The sequence below is a fragment of the Xylocopa sonorina genome, chromosome 15 (genome assembly GCF_050948175.1).
Source record: "Xylocopa sonorina isolate GNS202 chromosome 15, iyXylSono1_principal, whole genome shotgun sequence".
NCBI lineage: Eukaryota > Metazoa > Arthropoda > Insecta > Hymenoptera > Apidae > Xylocopa > Xylocopa sonorina.
This window is the reverse complement of record NC_135207.1, coordinates 936,061-962,297: the sequence shown is the minus strand read 5'-3', so window position 1 is coordinate 962,297 and position 26,237 is coordinate 936,061. Positions and strand designations below refer to the sequence as shown.

General features: G+C 32.9%; 3 protein-coding genes across 4 annotated transcripts in view; all 3 read right to left on the bottom strand.

Moving 5' to 3' along the window:
• The window catches only part of LOC143430606 (circadian clock-controlled protein daywake), a 210,144-nt gene extending 196,620 nt beyond the window's left edge, over positions 1–13,524 (bottom strand). The window contains exon 1 of the mRNA XM_076906960.1: positions 13,514–13,524. The gene's annotated coding sequence lies outside the window, so the exon portion shown is untranslated. The remainder of the gene's footprint in view (positions 1–13,513) is intronic.
• LOC143430634 (uncharacterized) lies at positions 465–8,819 on the bottom strand. Its single transcript, XM_076907009.1, has 10 exons — positions 8,793–8,819; positions 8,522–8,687; positions 8,081–8,235; positions 7,225–7,314; positions 6,740–6,889; positions 4,246–4,443; positions 3,176–3,340; positions 2,846–2,906; positions 1,757–1,816; positions 465–750 (listed from the first exon to the last, which is right to left on the bottom strand). The coding sequence occupies exons 1-10, from the start codon at positions 8,817–8,819 to the stop codon at positions 521–523; spliced, it is 1,302 nt and encodes a 433-aa protein (XP_076763124.1). The 3' UTR covers positions 465–520.
• A 6,174-nt stretch (positions 13,525–19,698) lies between the features above and the next one.
• On the bottom strand, positions 19,699–25,749 carry Eb1 (microtubule-associated protein RP/EB family member 1). Of its 2 annotated transcripts, none has more exons than XM_076906952.1 (5): positions 25,460–25,749; positions 24,526–24,796; positions 20,572–20,663; positions 20,219–20,374; positions 19,699–20,129 (listed from the first exon to the last, which is right to left on the bottom strand). In XM_076906952.1, the coding sequence occupies exons 1-5, from the start codon at positions 25,724–25,726 to the stop codon at positions 20,061–20,063; spliced, it is 855 nt and encodes a 284-aa protein (XP_076763067.1). In that variant the 5' UTR covers positions 25,727–25,749; the 3' UTR covers positions 19,699–20,060. The 2 variants fall into 2 exon arrangements, with proteins under 2 accessions (XP_076763067.1, XP_076763068.1); XM_076906953.1 differs by lacking the exon at positions 24,526–24,796 and adding an exon at positions 22,720–22,951 and having other exon boundaries at positions 19,705–20,129; positions 25,460–25,748.
• Positions 25,750–26,237: the final 488 nt, after the last annotated feature.

Sequence of the window (26,237 nt, the reverse complement as noted above, 5' to 3'; positions counted from 1 at the left end):
TACGTTTTAAAAATATTAGTTAGAGCAGTCAAACTGATGATCTAAGGCTCCGGATATCCAGATTTTCCGTAGCTGTAAAAATATGGTCAAATTTTTCCACTATGCTCTTTACCTCGAATATTCTGTTCCCACGATACTTTTAAATATGCGAGTTCCATATATTTTTTAACAAAAATATGTAGAACATCCAAATTGTTCCAATCCAAAATTTAAATAAAAAGCTCGTAGTTTACTAGACGATTCAATTGACTTTAAACTTTATAATTATAAAATAATCTTAATTCAAGCCGTTGAATTCAAACCACAATCGCACGACGGTTCCTCGATTTTTTGTTCACTTTCAATGATATCAGATGAAACGATCCCACGAAAAAGAAAAAAAGTCGTTGCGTTGCCGTGTCGCAATATCATTCCGTCGCGATTTTCCGTGCATAACAGGGGCGTCGGAACGACGGTTGGTCGGTGTTGGGCCTGCGTCTAACCAGAAAACAGCGCGATTTGCGATTTAATACACGAGCGTTTATTTCATATCTCTACGTCCCATTCTCTTGTGTTTGCCCTTCTTTTCTTGTGGGATCAGAGAGTTCTCTTTTGAGAAGGAAGTACGAGGCTCCGATGGCACGGCATGTTCTGGCATTAACGCGAGGGGAGGAGGTTGCGTAGCATGCTTCTCAGGCATCACTCCGTTGGTGACTTCCGGTGCTGGCGTTGGCGTTGGCTCCGGAGGAACTGGCGCCTCGATGCTGGTTGCTGTTTTTAACGAAACGTTTTACTTTTAACAGCAATCACACAGTTCATCTAATAGCTATTAATTGTAACCGGACTGAAAATATTCATTTAAACATGTTTACTTATAGGTAGGTCTATAATATATATATATATCTTGTACTTTGAGTATTATTGATATTCGTTCGTGATATGCGCATTCTGTAGTCTTTTTGCATATTTATCTCCGCAAAGCTATACTCGCAGCGTGGCCATTGATGGAAGCTGTTAGAAATTATTACACACTGTTCTTAAACGATCGATGCTACGAAAAAACAGTGGAATATGTATTTATTGTTTTTCACGTAGAATACGACAGTGTGCGAGGTAAAAATTGTTTACTTATTTATTATAAATACCATTGAAATAATAGATAATTGTAAAATTGGAAATTTTGTCGAACCAGAGAAGGACGAACATTTCTGTTTTTCTATTTACTTTGTTAATTAAAATCTCTTCCTTCATTTGGGAAACATTGGCACAGTCTTTTTATATATTATATTACCATATATTATTACTTAATATCACTAGACTACATGCCTGAATTCGTATTTCCCCGCTGGTTCATTAAATCATTTAAAAAACATAAAGCAATCATTAAATAATTTTGAAAACTTTCGCTAGTCAAAAATTGTTACCATAAATTATTCTACACGGAAAACAATGATAAGGTTGTTCATCACTTGTTTCGTAGAATGAAGCGTTTAACAATTGTTTCAAACGACATTTATCAAAGAACATTCTATGTATGTACAATTCTATTAACGCTAAATTTGCCCAATTGTATACAAATTATTATTATTATTATTATTATTATTATTATTATTATTATTATTATTATTATTGTTATATGTATTTAACTGTCATATATTATATAAAAGTTTTTTAAAAACTTTATAGGTGAAATAGATATAATATATGTAAAAACATAAAAATTTGTATATATTGAGAAAAATATAGTGCGCATAAAACAATTAACCAAATAAAATACCTGAAGCTTCTGATGCTTTGAAGTCGTTGATCGCCCGAATCGTCGCTTGCAGCTGGGTCTCTAAAAAGACAAAATTAGCTGGTCATTTTTAACTACACGTGTAACTTTTAACATGAATCGTTGCTCGGTTAAAACCCGACACATATATAAACTCAAACTAAAGGCGAACAAATAATGGAATAACTAAAGGCTTAACTTATTGAGCCGAATTTCTTGGGATACTTCCTTAAATAGGAATGCGGTGGTTAAAGGCGTTTAAAGGAAATCATTTGCATGAGCTGGAACTACTCGTTACTTGATTTAATTTGAACGCGTATTCTCTATACGCAGTGCCTCAGAATTTTCTGAATATCATCGTGTGACTACAAATTTGAGAAAGACATGTCTAAGGGAATATTAAAAACAAATTCAAAAAAAAAGTAATAGCAAAAAGTTGTTCGAAATGTCGATTTCTATAATATATCCAAAAATCATCGAAATCAAAGTTCTTTTAAATAATTAACAAATTATCCAACAAACTGATTTGTACAGTAATAACAATTTTAAGTACGCAATCCGTGGTTCAATAAATAATAAAATCTAATGAAGATTACATGGAACACTAAACACTATAGATATTAAACTGGATACTACAATATTACTACCAACAAGTGTAGCAAAAATTGTTCGCCACCCTCCTCAAATTTCTTGTCGATCAACCACTAGTTTCTATCAAAACAACGCCCTAGATCTGTTCTTCTCGGTTTGAATAAAAGAAGAAAAGTCTCGAAAAATCCCGAAACACCACGTATACCCTTTTAGTTATTACGAACACATTTCAGGATAAGGCTGTCAAGAAATAGTCTACGAGATATTTAATTACGCACTTCACCGTTCGAGCAAAAATCGTCTTTATTCAGTCGTGAAAATCGTATATGCTGGCTCATTGGCTCGAGGAGTGGTTCACCGGAATGATCTGCTTAATATTCGACACAATGACTGTACCGGTGAATCACTCCAAGCCAATCGACAACCGTGTACGTTGTAATTGGTTGTGTCTTAATTGTTAATCCTCGTCGAATTCCCTCGCTGAGAAGTACACGGACTCACCCGAACTGTCGTCGCGTTTCCCACTCTCCGCTATCTGCTCGGTTTTCTTCGGCTTCGATCGCTGCAATTTTAACGAGAAACAGTACGTCAGGGCAAAAACCGCAAAAAATTGTGTAATTGCGACAATGGACGTTCAGTTTTAGATGAGAAAAAATGTTCAGTGCTGATTTTGTAGATCAAAATCAACTGATCAACTGATTGTAGATCAAAATCTAAGTATTAGTTTGCATTATGTTTGGAGAATTATTGAATTATTATGTTGTAAATGTGGGTAACGTAATCTATGTATGAAAATCTGAAGGATTATTTAAAACATTATTAAAAAATTACTTTCACAACATTTTCTAGAGACATTATCATATCCTTCTTCACAGAGTCTCGAACGAAATTTCTAGCTTCCTCCTGAATCTCTTGCAATTCGGTGAACGACACTTCACTCTCCATATTATTTTTGCTGCTCCCCGAGCTTGACGATTCCAGAACACTTTCGACGGGCTGCAATATCATCGAACCAACAAACTTGCTTCAAATATATTAAATACGTTAAATCCTCCCTAATATTCTTAACAATTTTAAATTACCATTATTATTATTACTATTCAAACTACTATCATGCCACACAATTGTACGATGAGTTCAGATGGTGGTCCCATTTTTAAAGGCAACACTGAAACTTGTTTGTCGTAATCTCGAGAGTTGATTACATGGACAGAATAATCTAGCGGAGTGATCAATTTTGTATCATCGGAAACTTTCACGAGGAGCACAATTCTTACGTTATATATGAAACATATATATATATATATATATATATATATATATATATATATATATATATATATATATATATATATATATATATATATATATATATATATATATATATATACATGTATTACACAAGATGAATCATTCGACTGTAATACCTAAATTTACTAGTAAACTACGTCACGCCTTCGTATCGCGATAGCATTTAACAATAAACAATATATTATAATAATAATTGCTGTCTATATAGGAGTATTTTTCGTATTTAATTAAAATAAAGCTATACATGTATACGTGCATATATGTATATGTATATAGAATTTCATAAAATTTATTTAAATAAATAAAGTTTATATCTTTAATCCTTTAATTAATACGATTTAATTTTAAATTATAATTTTTATCATCGAAATATCCAATAACTATTTCAATGAAATACATGTATGCACATAACAAAAGCACATAAAGAATATCTCGCCTCTCTACCTTTGTACAAAGGAATTCATACATAATCGTATAATTTCATTAAATAAGATTTCTATCTGGTTATCAAAATAGAAATATACAAAAATGATCTCGTATTAGTTTAACGGATGTTAAATGTTCATCTTTGTTCTACATCGAGTACTCACATTGAAATCAGAATCGTCCGTACTGCCATCCATCGCGAGTCTCTCCAGTTTCGATTGCAGCGTTTTGTCTTCCGATTCGTTTTCCGACTCGTCGGTATTCCCCTCGTCTGAACTGACTTGAGAGAACTTGCGTTTCATTTTTTGGTGTATGGGACTCCCGACTGATTCCGTGGTTGATTTCTCATCTGGAGTTGGCGCCTATATCAATAAGTATTGGATAAGTTTTTGTACCACAAAGTTAATCAACATTGTTATATTAAAAAGTTATCAAAGTTATCATGGGATTATAACAGAAATTAATTCTTCTCGCAGTATTGGCTGCTATACTTTAACTTCACCGTTTACAAATCAAATTCACCCTTCTCCGAACAAACTACTTCTACTTAAATATTTTATTTTTGAAGAAACAGCAAAACATACATTTGTCTTTAAGTAGAATTACTTGACTTACAAAAAGGATAAATTTGATTTGCAAAAAGTTGAATTTAAAGTGCTAATACTGTATTTGCCGTGTTGTACGAAATATCGTGTTGTATCGTCTACTGCAGGGTTCCCGATAATATTCACCCAAACAGTTTCATTCATCGCATTAAAACACAACTGTTCCTTTTCCAAGTATTTCAACCGTTTTAAGAATAATTGTGCCGCGGCAGAAAAAGTTTGAGAACCGGGATGGTCTACTGTATTCGATAGTATCAGTGGCGTGCAATCAATCCATGGAAGAAACTTTTATATACGATTATTTTTTGACAGTACGTTTATGTTGTATCTACTTTAGAATTAAAATAAACAAATTGGTTACTGTCAATTCGTCATTTTTAGTATTTATTCAGAATTTTGATGGTAACACAGTTTCCTCGTCAGCAAATATACATTATCACACGCCATTGACTAATATAATTGTATATAAGATACAGATATCCCTCGAATAACACGGTTAATTGGTTCCGTGTTATTTAAAACCGTACCTCTGGGTCCAAAGATTATTTATGAAAACATTGAAAATAGAAACAGATTTTCTTATGCATTTTTAGTTGTAAATATAATAAAATGCGTAAATTTGGTAACAAATGAAAGATAAAATTTTATAAGCGTATCGTCAGTTTTTAATTACGTATGTTTGAACTGTCACTCTCCAAAGATTGATTTAGTTTTCCTTGAATGGGTAGAGGATCCTAATCGATCGAAATTCAATGATAATATTTGCGAGCTCGTGTAATTCGAATATTCGTGTTATTCGAGGATTGTTGCAACTTCGAACCATGCTATTCGAGGGATACTTGTACTTTCTAACTACGTACTATTATAAATAATTTTACAAGTGACAATAGGTTTGCCTAGAACCTGCGAACAATTGCAAAACAACAATTGGAAATTACTAGAAACAACTACAAAGTAACTACTTGTACTTCATATACATTTACATGATTGATAATAATCAATTGCAAAAGAAAAAAAATGGTCAGCAATTTATACAAAACGAATATATACGAATGCAATTATCATTCAAAATGACTACAAACAATGATTAATATAATTATACAGTAGTGGCTAATAAAATTGCAGCACTTGTTAGAAACACAGATAGATATATTATATTTTACAAACATTATTAACTTCTTCAGTGACACATACGTTTCGATGTATTAAAATTCTTTCAACTATTTGGAAAATATCGTCAATACTCGATAAATAAGATATAGTCAGTTTTAATATGATTGTCTCAATTTGAAACGTAATTTTTCATATTAGTTCCTATTTAAAATAAGTTATAAATACACACATGAAGAAGTTTAATTGCTTTAACTTGGTCCTCTATTAGTTTATTTCTAAAGTAAACCAGTCATTCCAAAAGTGATATTACTGTATCGACCTGAATTTGACCTGCAGGTAGTCCATGGTAACAAAAAAAGTTGGTAACAAAAAAAGATTGAGGTGTATATTATATATTTGTATCTTTATTTGTAATTTCAATATCAATTATTGAACCCTATTATTTTGTTAATTAATTAATAATACCAATTAGAAATGTTACCAGATTTGCATTTTCCGTCGTTTTAATTTGAATAAATTTGACATATATTTTTATTTGAAAATGTTCCACTCTACAGTAAATCGTAACGAAGTAAGTAATTCTGTCAGCCTCGAAAACGCAATTAAAGTTGATAAATTTGAAAAATCAATATTAAGAAAAGAGTTGTTTTACAAAAATTACTAATATTGTCCAAGTGGTGCAGCTTTTATGGGGCCATTACTACTGTCTGTGCACAATTATTAAAGTTTCATACATGCCTCTAACTTGCTATCGGCTCATTGTGCAAACGAATAAGATCGTCGCGTACTAATAATGATGCTGCCAAATGTATATGTACCATACATAGCAAACTGTCATCACAAAAAAGATTGTAAAATAATGGAAACAAGAAATTCGTGTACATAATAATACTTATCGAAATACGGAGTATACATAAGAGTAAAATAGAGTCCTGCTTACCGGTTCAAGGTCCGTGTGACTTACACGAATTTTCGTGGGCGGTGGCGAGGGCGTCGACTGAGACGTGTCCAAACAAGATAGAATCGACAGAGTCAACCTGATAGATCTGATCAGGGCCTTCTTAGCTTCGATAATCGTCAACCTCTTATCCTACATCCATCACCGAGACTATTACCGTGCTAATTTCAATGATCTGTCTAACAACTAACCGGTTTGAAGAAAGTGATGCTGGCTATATTATTAGCTTTCGTCGGCTAATGCTGACATTACTATTTCATCGGCTAATTCAGAATTGACATTTAACTGAGGGATATACAAACATTTCTTTTTTTTCTTCTCTACGCGGTGTGTTACTTTTGGTTCATGCATAATTGAATTAATATTACCGATACTGTAAATATGGTGGAGACGCGCGATATGGAAGTGAAACAGATAAGAACACGGAGATACGTGCAACGAGAACAGTAAGTGGTGCATCGATTTACCTTGTGATTAGACAGTTTGCGCCTCGAGGATCTCACTGCCTTCAAGTTCATCGTTCGCAACCATCTGCGATTCTTTTGCACGAATTTCACCTGCAATATTTTAATACGTAACTTAATACGGGAACAGAATTTCTTTATATTGTATTTCCTCTTCAAGAAGAAGAGGAAGAGCCGATCGACTCTGGCGATAACTTTTCGTTTTGTTTCTTTTAATGAAAGATATTTATTATTACAAAAGTAATTTTTGCCAATTTTAATACACATACGAGCCGACTCTTTTGAAAATAGTATAAGTACTTTTGAAAAAAAACATACTTTTTTTACATTTATTTTGAAATTAATCGAAAGAATTTTATCTGTAAAATGTAACAAGCCCATTAGTAATGCAGAAGAATTGCCGAAAGAAGAAAAAAGAAAGTAGATTCCCTTTATATGTAATAAAAGGAGAAGACTTTGTCCGAACCAAACCCATCTTGTCTAGATTTAAAAATTAAAAATTATTCTTACTACACATTAATTAGATTAATTCTTATATACTAGACATTAATTCTAGCTAAAGCTTCGATTTCTAGCTAAAAAGATCGTTTTCTTCTTTAACACTTTTATTAAATTATTATTGCATAATAACGTTGAACAGGTTTATGGTGTTAAAAACATCACCTAAATCGATGAACGTTTGCCAATATTTTCAAATTGATTCAAATGCAAATCCTTAATTATCCCAATGTAAGAATGTAAAATTTCAAAACTTGTATCATTTTCAAGTATCTTTAGATCATTAAACTACATTCATAATTTCGAAATAAAGGATTTGAACTAAACTTATAATATATATGTAGTATACATTGGTTCGTACCATTCCGCTTGGTTGTATCTGTGGATATCCAAAAAGAAAAGCACCTACGTTGAGCCCGTATCTGATGACACGTAGAATCACTAACCCCGGCAGGAACAAGATCCAAGGCAGTGGCCGCACGAGTTCCACCTTCCCGAACATTTTCCCGTTTTCCTCTGTTTATGACAATACTCGAACTAAATACTTTTCGAACATTTAAACAATTTATATGACGAGATCTTAAAACATCACCGCGAACAAAGAGACTTAGTCAAATGAAGCTTGATCAGTTTCTACGTAATACAGTGGAAATAACCTTTTACCACACTAAATTTCAAATCTATCTCTATGTAATTTCTACTAATTATGTTCTTTTTAATTTTTTTACATTGTATCATTGATTGATCCTGAATGGTACACGGAACATATTCTGTAAAAGAATAAAGAAATATTTGAACGTACCCGATGTAATTTCTTGAGTTGGTAAACTCCATTGCGCGCATTTCTCAACGATCCACAAAAAATAGTCGACAATATGAAAAAAACCTTGGCCGATAGAAGTTTGCGACGTAGTGATTATCACAGACTCCACCCAGCCCATAATACCCTCTGAGGTGTTAGGTGTCACCTTACGAATAAATAAAAGAGAATTTCATTTCAGTGTCTGCCAATTTAATTTAAACAATTCGTTTAATTCTTCTTTCTTTTGTATCTAATAATAATTGTTACTCACAGCACTTGTGCATTCTTCACTTTCCATTGTTAAATGTGACCTAAAAACGCGTGGTGTATAAATAATTTATTATTATTAAGTAGAATACTGTTTGACGTGAAAGACAAGAAATGTTTAAGCGTAGAATATGAAATTAAAATTAAGGGCATATAACGTGAAATACTTAATAACGCTAGTAAAATAATCTTTAACAGAAATAAAATTGAACAACGAACATTAAACTCGCTCCGAAAATAAAATTATTGTATACAGCCATATTGGAGAACATTGGTATACGCACTATATACCGTTGATGGATAGCAATGGTACGTATTCAAGGATTAATAAACGAAGTGCCACTGGAAACGTTAACACGATCTGAGCACGTACTGCCGACAATAATACAGAGAATATTATTCTCTCTGCCTCGTAGAGGTTTCGTGATGGAAGCACGATTCATCCGTGACACGAACCTAATGACATTCTCGAATTTATTCCTAAATGTGCTCGCCCGTACAAAACTCTCCTCCATTAAATCGTAATGGGACGGTAATAAATAAACAGTAAGAAACTAAATGGTGATAATTCATTATCGAGAAGACATGACCCCGCCCTATCTCTTCGAGACCGCAGAAACTCCCATGATCTCATGTGTCTCAGTTCGCTGCAAAGCGCGATGTGATTCTCGCGTGAAATAAAAGGATGAAACCCTATTAATAGAACTGGTTTTTCATACCATTCGTTTTCCGTTCTTCTACTATTGTTATTATTACTATTATTATCATCATCATTTTATAAATTATTATTGCAATAACTGGCTGTGTTGATTATTAAATGACACGTAAAAGTTAAAAGAGAACTTCTAGAGTTTCTTTTTTTTTTGTAATTTGATGTATTTTGAACAATTTACAATAATACTTCCTTGTCGATTCTTTAATAATAATGCTAAGTGTTAAAACATCGAAATTTTAGAAGGACTAAGTTTAAGTACCAGTAATCTGCGAATCTTTGTTAAATTTGTCAGAATTTTCAAATTTCGAGCATAAAGAATCTCACTCCGACGCTTCCAAACATATTTAATTTCAGCAAGAAGAACAAGCGATCATCTGAGTAGACATACATTACATTAAAATATACATACGTAACCACTCATACATTACAATTAAATACAAAATAGTACATACATCTAATCATAAATATCTAAAAGATGAATGAAACCTATACATATAACCTACATAACCCATAAACTTAAAAATAGAGATATACTTTCATCTTAGTATACTTTTTACGAAAAATGTTGAAGAGAAGTTGGATTAACAGAACTATATACTATATGTTTATGTAAAGAGAAAAGATAAACTTAAAAAAAAAAAAAATAAAAAAGGAGAAACAACCAGCTATTCTCGTCGATGTTTAATAAAATTTTATCTTCTTCTTCAAATACCGGAAAAAGATAAGAAGAATTTCTTCCAGGACATACATTCCACAATTAAATGGTGGCACCTCTAATTTTTAGTGCCTCTTAAAACCACTGCTACGTATATTAATTATTATTTAATTATAGCGATACGAAGAACACCGCGGAGGTAGAGATAGGAGAAGATAAAATTTATTTGTATACGCACACCATTAACTTTTGAATCAAAGTTTTCTTACCCTCCCAGAATTTCAAGAAACTATCAATATCTAACTAGAAAACCTTAATACTCGACATATACGTACAATTACTCCTATATAGTAACTACATGTATGTACAGTAACGTCTCATTGAGGAAAAAGTTTGAAACAACCACGAAAAACTCAAATAATTTCTAAAGAGATAAAAAAGCAAATTGCGTTTGACCTATCAACATTATTGACTGACACTGACCCGATAGAAAATTCTCAAACGATGAGACGCAATAAACGTAAACATTAAGAATAAATTCTGACATAATCCGTGTTAAGTCTGACTAAATATTTATCTAAATATTATTAGCGTTAGCTATCGGTCGTGTTTATTGTTTAGGTACGAAAGGACAAGGTGAATCCTTCCACTAACACGCGTGCAATCAATCAATTGCACAAACAAGCATCGTATGTATCAGATAAATGTACGTGTGCGGAGTATGTCGCGTTGGATTTCCTTAGAAATTCGCACGAAAGAAAAGAGATCGCAGTTTTTAGATTCTGTGCATAAATATATATACATATAAACGATATAATAAACGATGAATCATCTTGTTCTCGATTACGCTGGAAAATTGTGTAATTACGAAGTAAACTACTTATTTAAAGTATGTAAATGGAAACACGTAGTGAGATTAAGAAATTCTAAAAAATTGCAAATTAGGTAGAGATGATGTAACGTTAAATATAATTACATCTCGTGTTCAATGTATTCATACCAATAAACCAATAATTATATTTATCGGTCGGTAGTAGCAAACGGACTACGAAAAGGAAAATAGAAATGAAACTATAATTGGTTGCTCGAGTGTTAATTAGCACGCCATTATGGTGAATTTAATTCTATCTTTTTCACTCCGTTCATTCGAGGGATAAAAATTCAAAGTTTGGATATCAAATTTATAAATTTATCGCCGATACGTTTTCAATGGATTTCCGAATTATTAATGTTAACATACAATAGATGTTAAACTTATTTCGAATCGAATGATTAACGAAGGACGCCTGTTATTAAAATCCGTCGAATGTAGTGTCAATTACTAATCGAATCCAATCCACTCGGAATTCGAAGGATTCGAATGGATAAAACTAAAGAAATGAAATCTGCCTTTCGGATCGTTACTCGCTGAAATCTATTCGGCCATTTTACTCCCGTAATGCATAAAGTATAACTTAATACTAACACGAACGTAAAATTACTGTTCCGAATTATTCAAATCGCATACTTTGTATAGATTTAACTCGTATCTGGTGGTCGTAAATTCGCAAAGAAATTTATTTCCACTCAATTGCTGTAATATCTAATTTATTCCTTTCTTCGATATTAATAAAATCAGTCACATAAATCATGGACGCTGGCGTGAAATTTTTCTCGACAAAACCACGACCAGACAGTAGCAAATAAACAATAATGGAAAGGAACGATAATTTGCTATCGAGAAGGCATGACCTGGCCTTATCCGACAAAGAACGCTCCAACTCCCATAACGAACACGTGAACGTGAAATGAAACTGGTCATTAAACGTTGGAAAAAAAAAAGCAAAAACACAACGTGCAACTATACACTATTTCTGATTATCCTGTATACAATTGACTCGAATGTACGCGAACGTTAATTATTTTTCAAATTATTCTAATCGACTCGAAAAATGATGCGTAAGCACGAATTAATTATTTCATAGAAAGCTATAAATAGACTAGTACAGAATATTGAATATTAAAATTAGATTCCTCGATAAAACTTATTATTAGCTAAAAAAAACATTTATCGCTGTTACTGTTGCTTAAATGAAAGAATTTTCGTTGAGAAGATTATTCACAAGTTTCCACTAAGAGGAACTGAACTGTCTAAATTCTGTTATTGATCGTTTTTGTGATTAGTAACATAGAAACAGACGAAATAAACCAGATGATGGTTCCCAACTAGTGTGTTCTGTAAGCATTTTACAAGTGTTTAGTCATATTCGAACAGTGTCAACGTTAAAGCTACAATTAATCTTACCCAATTCTAATAAAGCGACTAATGACAAGCTTACATCCTGCAATTCCTCTTTCTGAATGTGACACTATTATTAAATTTCATCAGCTTTTATCCTCGCCTTAACGATACAATTTCGTAGCAATTACCTTCAAAATTTCATTATTTTCGCCCTCAGTACTCGGTATTAGAAACGTAAAATATTTGCTGGTCACACTGAGACTCGTTAACTTAAATAAGTGGTCTATGAAAAAAAAAAATACAACAAATTGAACGACGTATTGCTGTTGCGTCTACGGCTACTAAATTTTGAATTTGAAAGACATACTAACACGTAATCGGCCAGCAATTTGTTGATTTCTATTCGCGATTAATTTAACCTTTATTCACTGGGAATTTGAAAACTGTTCAGTGAAACGAACGAAATTCGGTATCGATTAACTGTTAACTGGTTGTAATAAAAATTATAATTACATCAATAACCGGGAACATATAAACATAAACACAGTTATCTACAGATAAATTCAATTCACCATCACAAAAATCTGTAAAGTATCTGCATTATATTCAAACAATAATACAAAGATGATTCAACCCTTAAATAAACTCTTATATGGTTTGGTAGAATTTAGAGATTAATGAGAGATAGGTACATTTAAATGTGACACAATTAATGCGAAAATTGGTAATGAAACTCACGGAATGGTGCAACAGGGAGCAAGAATAGCGTCGACTAACGTCGCTCGCGACCAACTGCCGTCAAGCAACCTACAAGTAGCTCGTTTTTCGTACTGTTTAGGTCGACGAGGACGGAACAAATCGAACAGCAGTTACCGAATCGAGAGGCGAGCTCCCCGAATTCGATCGTTCTGTGTCAAATTTCTTAACCATCATTCATGTACCGATGCAATTTATCTACCATTCTATAATATTATTAAAACTTAAAGATAGTTGTACTCGAAATAAAGTTCGAAGTTAACTACTGTTTCTTTCGGTATTTAAACGAACGTTTACAAATGATTATACACAAGTATATTAAATCGTGTGTTTTGAAGTTTCAATAAGAAATTTCTTTCCAAATTCTTTGGCTGTGAGTGGTGGAAAAATGAAAGATAGTAGAAATGATATAATTTAATAATGAGATAAAAAACTAACATTTTTTTTCTTAATTATCGATTAGTAAAGTAGTAAATTTTCAATTAATCATGTTAATAGGATCTTGGAAGTTTACCGTATGTATAATACAAAAGTAACATTTGCTTAGACAAATAATTGATTACAAAAAATATCTTTTAATACAGGAAGAACGAGAGACAGAGAGCGCCTAAAAATGCATCGAAATAAAAGAATATTCATAGAAAATAGGCTATTTCAGCTTTCAAAAAATGTTGATTTGTTAATTTAACTAAATAATTCATTAGATTTAAGTAAATTTAATTAACAAAACATATTATGAAATGAGAATGTTTACAACTTACATAACAGTTATTACACATATTAGATGTAACTGGTTGAATCTATATCGTACTCACGTGAATGAAGGCAATTTCAGGATATCAATATAGATTATTGTTCGAAAAGATCTTCATCGAGAAACAAAAACCGCGCACTATCACATAAATGGGAAGTAAAAGAGAAACGGAAGAAGAGGAGAAGAAAACCGGCTGGGACCAGTTTCGAAACGGAGCACAAGACTATCCCTCGACCCCGATGGTACCGCCAGATTAATCTGCCAGTGGGCATCGAACCCTAATCTATTCGGAGAGACAGACCTAATCGACAGCAACTATCGAACGGTTACGGAAGCCTCTGAAACGCGGGTCGAGAGGCGATCGACTCGAGACTGTCGCGCCTATTCGAATCGGGACATCAAGAAGACCGCAGATAGGTTTGGTAAAAATCGCGTTACGTAACCGGTTCGGGTTTTACTTTGCTCGCTTCCTGTAACGGGGAACCGCGAGAAAACTGAGCTGTTGCCGTCGAAACACACGACAAACACCAGAGAAACCTGAGAACTGGACACAGAAGTGCGCGTTAGAACGCTGGAATAAAACGTGAGGAATAAAATAGACTCGACTCGTATCCAGAAATCGACAAAATACTTGTATTATACGAGCAAACTGTGTCGGAACGGTGGATATTTTTCAAACGGTCCAATTGTTAAATGAATAAAAGTGAATCGAGTGAAACACATTTTAATATTAAGCGTAGATGAGAAGATTGAAACAGTAAGAAATCGCGGTTCAAAGATAGTTCTCGCTCACCTGATCGAAGGTGATATCGATAGAGCGCCGGCTACCGGCCGGGTGCCTCACGGAGGACTTTCTATCCCCCTTTCCACGCTATTGACAGCCCCTCAAGATCGATTTCCTCGATCAAACCGTCGGTAACTTGGACACGAAACGCGCGTGCGCGCGGTCGAACGAGTCTCTTCTCTACAGCGGCTCACTGGAACGACTGCCGAAGAAGCATTGTTGGTCGTCCAACCTTTGGCCACAACGCCGTGTTTATCTCGACGGTTTCTTCGTGATCACGCGCGTCCGTAGTCGTCCAACCATGCCAGAGGATAAGTTCTTTCCCGCTGTTTCCTTCGTTCAGACGCCAGAAAGGAGAAATTCGTTTCGTTACTGGCGCTAACGAAGCGGTATGATGTAACGTGGATAAACGAAATGCTCTTCGACTGTTATGAACGATGGAAAGATCACGCGCCACTTCTTTGATGATGGTTTTCGTTGGGAAACACTTGTATTAGGCAGTTTTATGTGTGTATGAAGAAGAAATGAGATGTTTAGTTTGACAACTTCCTCAATAAATTATTATTGCCAACTACTATTTATAAATACTTTAAACGTATTAATTACGAAAATGAAAATGCGAAGATAAATTAAAGAAAAAAATAATTGATGTTCTCGTTCTCTTTATTTATATATGAACACGATTGCAACTTGCTGGCAAAATTGCAATTATATTTATTCTGTGGCATTCTAGAATTTGTACATATATACGTTTTATACACATCAATTTAATTTTCCATACTGTTTCGAGAAAATTACCATTTCGATCCGCTGGTGACAGAAAGTTATACCAAAGTATTTTTTGGCGCTCTACAGGATCTTTCAATTTCTTTACGCGTGGTACATTATTTACTGTACTTGTACAATTCTTCAATACCCATTTCGAATTTTAATAGCGTAAACGTTTTAGTTAGTTAAGTTAGTAAAATGCATTAAAAAAGCAGCGTAAACTGCAATAAATTAAAAACACTTCATAAATAGCAGAGAAACGTTTTCTAAACGTTTTAAGGACGTCTATGCCAGACATTTTATTAATGAGATCCTGACAACGTCTAAAATGTCTTTCTCGAGCACCTTAATAGAAACGTAGAAAATGGATGTCCTGACAATGTCTGAAATTTTTATAAAACACATCTTAACAACTTCTTAGAATGACTTAAAGATGTATGAGACAGGCATTTCCAACATCTTCAAGATACTCATTGATTACATCCACTGAAAAAGAAACAATCAGAGCGAAAATTTATGCATTGTAACAGAAATACAACAATGTAGAATTTAATTTAGCACACACTGGCCGACTTGTATTCTCCATGCATTAATTGAAATTTATTATTTCTTCACACTATTTTCCGCTCTCGTACGCAATAACACAACCAGACCATCATAATTATCCTATATAGAAAAAGAAATAAAAAATAGAAGAACCCCGTAATGTTGAATTCCATTTAAAGAATGTTTATTAGTAGTGTATCGTTAAATTTTCAAATTTTTAAGCACATTCACGCGTGATGCATCGTTCTATACACGTACACATAGAGCAATGCGTAGCACAAGTTAAAAGTGTCTTTTTTCGCATTTAAAAAGTTCTTACACGTATTACAATCGCTGCAAGCATCGAGACCTTAACGAAACAAGTAATAACAATAATCCGATGTTTAGTATCTTAACATTTGTAAGCATAAATAATCTGTGCCGGTTTCCCGACACTGGCCATTAGAGGGGGACAGCAATCTTACAAGACAGACGTAGTCATTCCCATTTTCGTTTCTATATAATAAAAATCCCGATCTGTTCCTAACATTCTCGTGTCTAAGCTAAGGGTCCGCTAGAGAAGCTTACTGAACGAAGTCCGATCTAGTAAGCGGCGCAGGCCCTGGACGAGAAGAGGGGAAAAAACTCTCTTCTCATCCATTACATTAAAAAATTTTACAACAGACGCGCGCCACGCAAAAATCCCTCTTGATATATTATAAAAACCTAAAAAATCGAGTTACACAATTTTTCGTTGCGTTCCAACCTGTTGATAACGAAGAAATCTTTGACAGCTTTTAAAATACATGTTTGATATATACAATACCCACAGCACAGTTTTTATTACACGCTTGATGATCCATTCCTTTTCACTCGCTCTTTAGACCACATTGACAATTTTACAACGAAATTATTCTCGTTACTTGTTCCTTCCTTTTTTCATTTACTTATCTTTTGTAACATAATTTATCAGTTACGTCGTGTAGAACTCGAGATATACTCCGCGTTTGCTCTCTAATAATTCAGGGTATATTACCTCTGTAATCTCAAGTTTATCGCTGCTTTTTTAAGGCCATTCCCGTTTTGAAAGACAGATCATGGAGATGCGAAGATGTATACTTGCGTCCAGGTTGTGCAAATTTAAACAAACGTGTGTCTGCTAACGAACTAGAGGCGGTCACTCGAAATTCGATTGGGTCCACGTAAAATCGATATTTTTTAACACGGCCTACAACATATTTCAATTTAAACAAAATCTCTAACGTTCAGTGAAAAAACTATGATTGAATTCAATTCGTAAAGTGGACATAGAAAGGAATATATCATCGTTTTATTCGTATTATACTATTTCTCAAAACACACGTGCTCATTACGTATTCGTGTTTAAGATTTATATAACGCAATTGCATTGACGAATTAAAAAAAATTATATAATCGTTCGGCAAAAAGGTATTCAAACTAGCGTATGTGTATTATACTTGTGACTCTGAGGGGCTGCACGCTTGTTTGTTTAAGTCCTCAATGTTTCGGCTCGCTTGCGTTGCGTAGTAGTCGGTTATTGTTTGCTATAAAAACGTCGCGAGCGGAGAGTCGTGTTCTTGTGTATGTTTTTTCCTAAGAACATTGATTTTCATTTTTTATTATATAATAAGGAGCAGTTGTGTGATTAAAAATATTCAACTACTGGGTTATGAGCCCAGTACGTTTCCACTGCTAGTTGAAATCTGTGTTCTTTGAGATATAGTACTACAATCGTACGAATGTGCTGTGCAGAGCGTCGAAGCGGAGAAGTAAATAAAGAAATAGGTGCACTCTGGAAGAATAATACATGGACACCTTAAAAATTGCCGAGTAAACATAAAATAAATGGATGTATCCAACAATATAGCAAAATATCCAACAATAATAGACATAAAATGTACTCTTCCATTTAGTTGGAACCTGTTTAACCACACGTGAGTCAGGCTGAATGTGTAGTATTTACTATTTATTATTCTATTTATGTTGTCTACTGTTACTTCATTTGACTTATTCATTTACGTACTATACTTTATTTTAATTGCTTTCACTATTTAACAAAATGGGGAACCCCCACCCCGTATAGATTGTTTTATTTTACTTTATTTTATATTTATTAAACCGAACATGACGAACACGTCCCTGATGATTTTTCAAAAGACTGTAGCACCTCTGGGGCTTTGGCCCCAAGGAAATATTTTTTGAAAAATAAAACCGCTTTGTCCATTATACGAATATTAAATCCGTAGATCTGCTAACCCTTTCAAGACTGATAAAGTAATACATCCCACACAAATATTTGTTTCCAAACAGGACCATTTATCCACTTTATCTTATCTTGTTAAACATATGAACGAATAAACTTATTTGCTGATTGTTTTAATCTGTTTTCAGTCAACAATGAAATTTATTTAGACATGATCTTATTGCTTTTTAAATTACAATGTCCTTTTATTTTAATATATTATATGCCACAATATTATTTAACACGTTGGCGCACATTTTTGACTTTACGATCGCCTTCAGAAACGCTTTTTTTTTCGATTGTTTATGACTGCCAGATGAAATCGGGTGTAAGTTGTATGTTTGGAAGTGAAAATTATCACATTTGGCCACAGTCTTTCCCAAAAAACTTTCGACGGTTATAATCGTCGTTTGCTCAGCATGTCATTTTTTCTGTTCCTGAAGCAAATGACGGCTATAACCGTCGTGACGACTATACAGCATTTGCTTTACTAATTCAAAATGATTCCTGTAAATAAAAGTGAGTTAATAGGTGTAAACTTAATACAAGAAAATCAATTTTAAACAAAATTATCATTTATAATTTATTTTGTTTATAAAATAGTAAAAATAAAATAAAAATTAATTCAGGATACAAATTACATACATACAAGAAAGCATTATAAATGATAAGATTCGAACGTTTATGCATTCTTAGTATTCTTTTATATTATACCATTATCAATTTACATACACACTGATACGTGTGTACATATTCTGTCAACTAATTTTACTTTTTTATTTATTCAACTTTGAGAAGACAATTGATCTGTATTTACTCAATTCATGAAAAAATACTTACAGAATAAATGGTTCGTCTTCACAGAAACACACCTTTCAACTGCGTGAACTGAAATGGACTAAACTTTTAGTACGACTGCCGATCATTGTCGCTGGCGTGATCGACTGTTATAGCAGTCATTTGTCTCTAGATACTCAAATGTTCCGAAGCGAAAAAATAACTAATATGCTGTCTGGCATGCAATAATTTAACAAGCGTATGTGTTAGTACACTTCGTACTAACGATATTCTTTTTTTATTGATTAAAATATGCACGACTATGGCTGTCATTTGCGTACATATCGCTAAGGAACGGACGGCTATAGACGTCATTTACGTCAACGTGTTAAGAAATCAGTCTTGAAAGAGTTAAACCAGGCAACGTTGTACTATCACTGGATAAAAGTAATTTTCACTATTTTATTATTCCTAATTCACAAATTGAGTTTCATTTTAATTAAAATTCTAACACAATTTACACGATTAACATATGAAACATACAAATAAAGTTTAATTATATACATACGAGTATCTCACATCCACCTTCTCACAATCAGTGGAACCATTTTTCACCTGACTCACTTTGGATTTAAAAACAATGAAAACAATGGATGTATAAAACTTGTAAAATCCAATTCAATGTGTTTTAATGGTTTCAATGATTCAACAAACTGAATCAACACTATTATTCACTTTTGCATCGCAATTACGCAAGTTTGAAATAGCTTTACTATAGTTAGTAACGCCAGTTAGTACGCGTATATACTATACACGTTTAGACGAATCTACAAATTGTCGAATATCTACAACGAGGTATGAAAAGGAAAGAATGAAGGCAAATTTTTTTGTAAATGCACTGCTGCTTTGTATCAATAAATAGATCGTCTCACAAGCTATCGAAACGAACAGCAGTGCATTTACAAAAAAAGAAATTTAAAAAAGAAATAAAAAACAGGCTCACGAGAAAATAAAAAAACAGAAACAATACCAATTGTACAAAAATTGAGTGAAGTTAATATTCTTCTTCACCGTCCGGCGCAAGACCACCCCCTTCTAGTTCTTCAGGTGGTGCAAATCCTTCCTAAATGATCAAAAGAAAATTGAAAAGGGTCATAATACTGTTAAAGAATAAAAATGCTAATCTAAACACTCATCAAAATCCATCGATACCTCTGTTGCATAAAGGATTTCTAAAATCTTCTGTACTATTGGTGGAGGATCTCCATTGTCACAGTCTTGACAGACAACTTCAATGTCACGTAATTTTCCGAAGTAGAAATCCCTCTCTTTTTCTAACCCCTCCAGTGACATTTTTAACTCCATTAACTGCAATGAATCGTCACATATCACGAATATGTACAATCATTATTATACACGGTCTAAAAATGAAGTTCCCGAACTGTACTAATAACTACAAGAAACATCGTAATCGCGTCGAATGATAAACTGAGTTATTTTATTTTTCGTAACAACTTTGAAACTCTGTTGTTAGGACGAAATAAATTTTGTGACACTTTCCATACCTGTGTACTAAGTTCTTCTATCTTCCCGGAATCACTACGGTTTGCAACACCCCCTGTTTTCGGTTGCGGACGATGAACTGGAGCTTTGTTAACTAAATTTGAAAGTTTCATATATCATTTTACGAAACATATCATTTTTTACTTTACCAACTAGCTCTACAGACGTATAAAGAAATCGAATCTATCCTTATAGATTTTACAAGTAATAAGAGGAATATATCTACTTATTAACAGATCTACTTATTTAGAAGCAGTGATACTGTATTAAAAAGACGAAGCGTGATAATCTACATAGTGAACAACGCAACATACAATGAAAAAGATTGCAAAGCATGCATTAAAACGATTATCCATAACCATTTTGTAACCAGCAATTAAATAAAGCAAATTCTATATGATTTTTATATGAATACTCAAATGGAAACTAAATAACCAAAATTATTTATTTGAACAATCTATGTTACTATAAATCTTTATTTTAATTAATCATTCAATCTATCCTTTGTGTGCTATTATTTTAAGGAAAAAAATACCATCATCTTAACCCATTTTTTAAGACATGTACCTTCCCCTTTAAACCATTTCATTAAGATAAGAATAAAAAACGAAAAAAAAAATAAAGAAAACGAGCGTAAAAATATTGAAAAAAATAATTACGAGGCAAGGCCTTTGCGGCGGGTACAGCAGGTGCGGATCCCTCACCTGAAGCGAAATTTTGTTCGTATATTATTAAAACATGTAAACCCGTTATTTTTTCGTATATACAGTATAAATGAACAATTATTTGATGATTCGTTGCTATTTTTAGCCGTGGTTCTTTCATACAATGACAATTACGTTATTCTCAAATGAGCAAAATCAGATCAAACAATGTTAATTTTGTGGGATTATTCTTAAAATTACTTTTAACACTTTGAGCACCAGACGTCGCTACAATGGTTTCCTGTACGGTTATGTTCTCTCTCCGCCTCTCTCGCGCCACTATATTAACTTCCATAACAGGATATTCTGAAAGATAACTGCGTAACTTAAAGGGTAAGACTTCAGTAGGCAAAACTTATGAAAAAAAATTCATATATAGTCTGTGTTATATCAATTGTTACAGTCAGAAGCATTTACCACTCGATACAAACAGGTAGACATACACATACATGGATATAAGTGAGATGATTTGGACTTAATATGAACCTTTTCTTATTCCTTTGCACTGAATTCAACCCTGAAGTTATGCTCGTACATTTTGTAATACCCCGGATAGTAATAATATAAATATAGAGGATTTCAAATAAATTTCCATTCTGGTGGCTCTCTCCAATTTTGAATATTTAGTTTCTTTTCTTAATGCTTTATTTTGTTACTAGAAAGTCAGTCGGAGAAAATAGAAAAAGTTATACAATTCTTGTCACTCGGAAAAAAAAGGCTGGATAATTATTTAAACCAACAGTTTCCTGAGTGATCTCAATGATCTTTGGATATATTGTAGAAATTGACATTTTAAACAACTTTTTGCTATGCACTATTAGCAGAACAATTGTTGATTTCTTTTAGTTTTCGAGATATTCGCAGAAGAACACATCAATAATCAGGACAGGGTTTTAGAGCCAAAAATTTCGGCTGCCAGTTACGCTATGCGGTAACAGACACTTCTTATAGCTTTGCAAGAATCGAATAATTTTCGAGTGCATGCACTGCCACGAATTTTTTACAAGCATGTCGTAAAAGTAGTTCAAAACTACGCTCCAGCAACATATTAGAAATGTATCTTTCGATTTCTCCAACTAATTTCTTTTTCAGGTAACAAAGTAAAGCGTTTACTCAAAATTGGGATAGGCGTCATTAAAATACAGTTTTACGTATTTCAAATTATACTACTGTATAAAATGATATTATAATGTTAGATACTATCTATAAATGCGTAATCGAGAAAATTATCGTCGAATTACGAAGATTACGTTGAATTGTGCGTTTCACGACGGAACTGTGATCTCGCGGTATAACAGTGGGTACTGATTATGAGACAGTGATAACTTCGCATATAATTCCGTAGTGCTCAAAGGTTAAAATAGAATCTCACGTTGCGTTCAATGGTATAATTTCAAACTGTATAAAGCAAAAAAAAAAAAAAGAAACAGTTGTGAAACAATGTACCAATACGGGCGGCCGGTTTAGTTGAATGTACATCACGTAGTGTTGTGCGTTTTGCATTAGTGCCGTGAGGTGCATTACTTCCACCACTACCCATGGCCTCTCCTGCTCGCATTGCAAGCGCATCGTATGGCTCTGTTCTTGAGTAGTTGGCATCAAAAAACTTCTTGAACCATTGCAAAAACTCAAAGTTGTCTTGAAACCTGCCTTTCACCAGCTTATCAATTGGAACAATCTGCAAACGATCGCAAACAAAAGCCATGCTGAACAAAATAACTGAAAAAAAATTACAAATGACAACGAATACGAACAATTGTTAACAAAAATCTAAAAGAATAAAAAGAAACGAATAAAACAGAAAATAAAATAATGAAAACGATAAAAAGGGGAGTTATACAATGTTAAGTTTAAAGAAGTTTTTCTACAAAAATTTATGTTTAAATCGCATATTTCGGTTAACAATTATATATTCACATGTTAATTGACAAAATGTGGCAAATCTAAGAAACTGAATAAAATTGTATATCGATAAAACTTTAGTAAAAAAAAAAAAAAATTAACAATTGAAAATTATTTACATTGCACATCGATAAAGTTTATTTCCTAGAAATAGAATGAAGAAAAGAAAATCTAGTCTATTCTATTCCCCTGAGACAATCTGTATTTCCCTCCCGCTCCTCCTCCTTCCCTACTTCAATGTATTTATAGACTGTTAAAAATAACAGTCATGATACCATTCTACTACTATAGTAAACAATACGTTGATACAATCATACGTTGATGAACGCGAACAATGAACTACCCGTATTTGTAGCCTGTGCAACATTTATTATTGCAAAACTGAACGTAACAGAAAAATAAGATATTTGTTTATATGTGAAATGGATAAATGATACATACAAAAAGATTGTGCTATAGACTAACTTCAACTTGTGTAACTGTACACTTTTTATGTGATTAAAATTGCCAAAGCAAGTGGTGCTTTCTACTTTACTGTAGATACTTTACTGTACATCCCTTATTTCTCGATTTACCCGGTACTTATTAAATATGACTTTTCAAGTAATATGTAATCTTTGAGTTCTCCCATTTCTCAGTTTATATAATTAAAAAATTATTTACCAGTGACTTTTTAAATTATTATACTGTAATATTCATACACTAATGACTTGAAGAAAGTAATACAACATTTTAATACCTTTCCCAATTTTGAGTATTTGCATTCTTTTTTAATCGTTTTGTTATTAAAAAAAAGAAATCAACCAAAGAAATTGAAAAAGTATTGCACACTTTGTTACTAAAACTTACTAACAGGTATATACAGGGTGCCTTAAGGTAGATACCACAGAATAAAATTTGTTCACCCAAAGTGTGATAAAAAAAAAATCAAGTTTAAAAATCTGTTGAGTAATTAAGTCAAATTTAATAAAAAGGTGGCTGAATATATGCACATTTGACAAATTTTTAAACTCGATTTTCTCAAAATCAAGATCCTAATCAAAGCATTTTTATTCTACATTGTCAACTTACTTTTCAATAGTACCACTCTAGAAAATAGTACAATGATGTAGAAATGTAGACAATTTCCGTACACTCCATTTATGTGATTCTCAACCGTGTAAAAAAAGTACCACATGGGTCAAGTACCACAAATAAATCGAGAAATAAATGTAGATCAAGTGCAATTACGCATAATGTAATAGTATGATACGTAGAATCTAATTAAATAATTTGTCGAATATTATACAGAGAAAAATATAAATGACATGCAAAAAGCAACGATATTAAATTGACATGATATTGTTGTACCCTGTTGGCGGGGGTACGTTGCAATGTTACGTTGCTGCGTATGTTTTTGTTGAATTTGCGTCTGCTTTGACTGTGGTGGTAAAGGTACCAACTGAGGGTTCGACAAATTATGGGTTCCATCAACACCAGAACCCAGCGGAATACAACCACGTGCTTCGTAAGCGTCGTATTCACGGCCATCGTAATTTGCATCAAAGAACTTCTTGAACCATTGCAGAAATTCGAAATTGTCTTGAAATCGGCCTTTTACCAATTTGTCCACCGGTATTACCTGAACCATTTCCATAACAATACGATTATATAATTTTCTGTATATTGAATTTTATGCAACACTTCGTACTGAAGCAACATGAGTCCATATATCCACGAAGTAGGTATGTATATTGTTTCAACGCTTCTGCTTACCTTGACACTAGTATTTCCTTTCATTAATGACTACTTTAAAGTATTACATTTTATAAGCTTCCTAGCAAATCAGACTGTATAAATGTAAACAATGCTTTCAATTCTAGTATCGTCAAATCTACATTTTCCAATTAACACATTACGAATTTTACTCACAGATTTCCATATTTTGTCAGAGATCGTTAAAAGTTTATGTGCAATTTCTACTTTTTTCTAAATTCAAAATAAACTGCATGTACATTTATCTGTCAGCAACAATGTATTTAAAGAGTCATCAAAGACAACTACAAATAGTAACATAATTGAAGAATAAATATATTATAAAAACGAAAATAACATCTTTTTTACTCTCTTCTGAAGCTAAGAGAATTCTAAAAATCTTCAAACAGTTCCAATTTTCATGCAGTCCACGAATAAAATACTAATATTAACGTCTTGACGATTGAGTTCTAAGAAAATCTTCGACGACATTGGACACCTTTTATCTAATACTTATTAAGAAAATTGTATAAATAACTGCTTTGCTTACCTTATCTACATTCATTTTTTTAAAGCCTCCTTGCAAAATTTTAAAATTCTGTATGTATTCGTGTTCAAGGTTAGTCTTGAATTTAACCCTTTTTAATGGCACGCTTCCGGGAAACAGCATATCCATAAACTGACAGTATACGGCTCCGGTACATAACTCTTCAATTTTAGTAAAAGACGATTGCAAACAATCATTGACCCATGCTAGCATATCATGCCGGCTTAAATTTTCAGTCGTTACATTGGTTGCATAAACGTTAACAGCCATTTTTTGTTCTCTCTTCTTTAAGCAATAATATCTAAAACATAACGACTCGCAGATTAAAAAATACAGTTACAAATGAATCATGCGTTAGTGAAACACGAATATTTTATCTAAAATATATATTATATATAGAACACATTGTATTGGTAAAAATGGTTCATAATATCCAATCCATCTTTGGCTGAACACCATGTTTAAATGCTCCCTCTCACATTACGCATAATAAAATTACGCTGACTTTGAATGCAATCTACTGTTGGCACTTAAATGGGGTACATTCAGAATACGGTTTATGAACACAAGTAAACATTGCATTCGATGCAAGCAAGTAAGTTGATTAGAATGCTACAAATCTCAAATTCGCGCGTCCATATCTCAAAAAGTTTACTAAGTTTTGCTAAGTTTTTTTTACTGGGTACAGCCTGTGTTCTATATACCATGTAAATGTTGAGCGATTTTTTTCTAACACCCTGTACAGAAATGATGGATTGAAAAAAAGTTGATAGTCAGGGCA

Coding starts and splice junctions, on each gene's coding strand:
- LOC143430634 (XM_076907009.1), bottom strand. CDS start 8,819: ATGGAAAGTGAAGAATGCACAAGTGCT. Junction 6,890..7,224: donor GCAAACTGTCTAATCACAAG/GTAAATCGATGC, acceptor TGATGGATGTAG/GATAAGAGGTTGACGATTAT. Junction 751..1,756: donor CAAAGCATCAGAAGCTTCAG/GTATTTTATTTG, acceptor CGTTAAAAACAG/CAACCAGCATCGAGGCGCCA.
- Eb1 (XM_076906952.1), bottom strand. CDS start 25,726: ATGGCTGTTAACGTTTATGCAACCAATGTAACGACTGAAAATTTAAGC. Junction 24,797..25,459: donor AAAAAATGAATGTAGATAAG/GTAAGCAAAGCA, acceptor GAAATGGTTCAG/GTAATACCGGTGGACAAATT. Junction 20,664..24,525: donor AACGTACCCCCGCCAACAGG/GTACAACAATAT, acceptor TTTCAAATTTAG/TTAACAAAGCTCCAGTTCAT.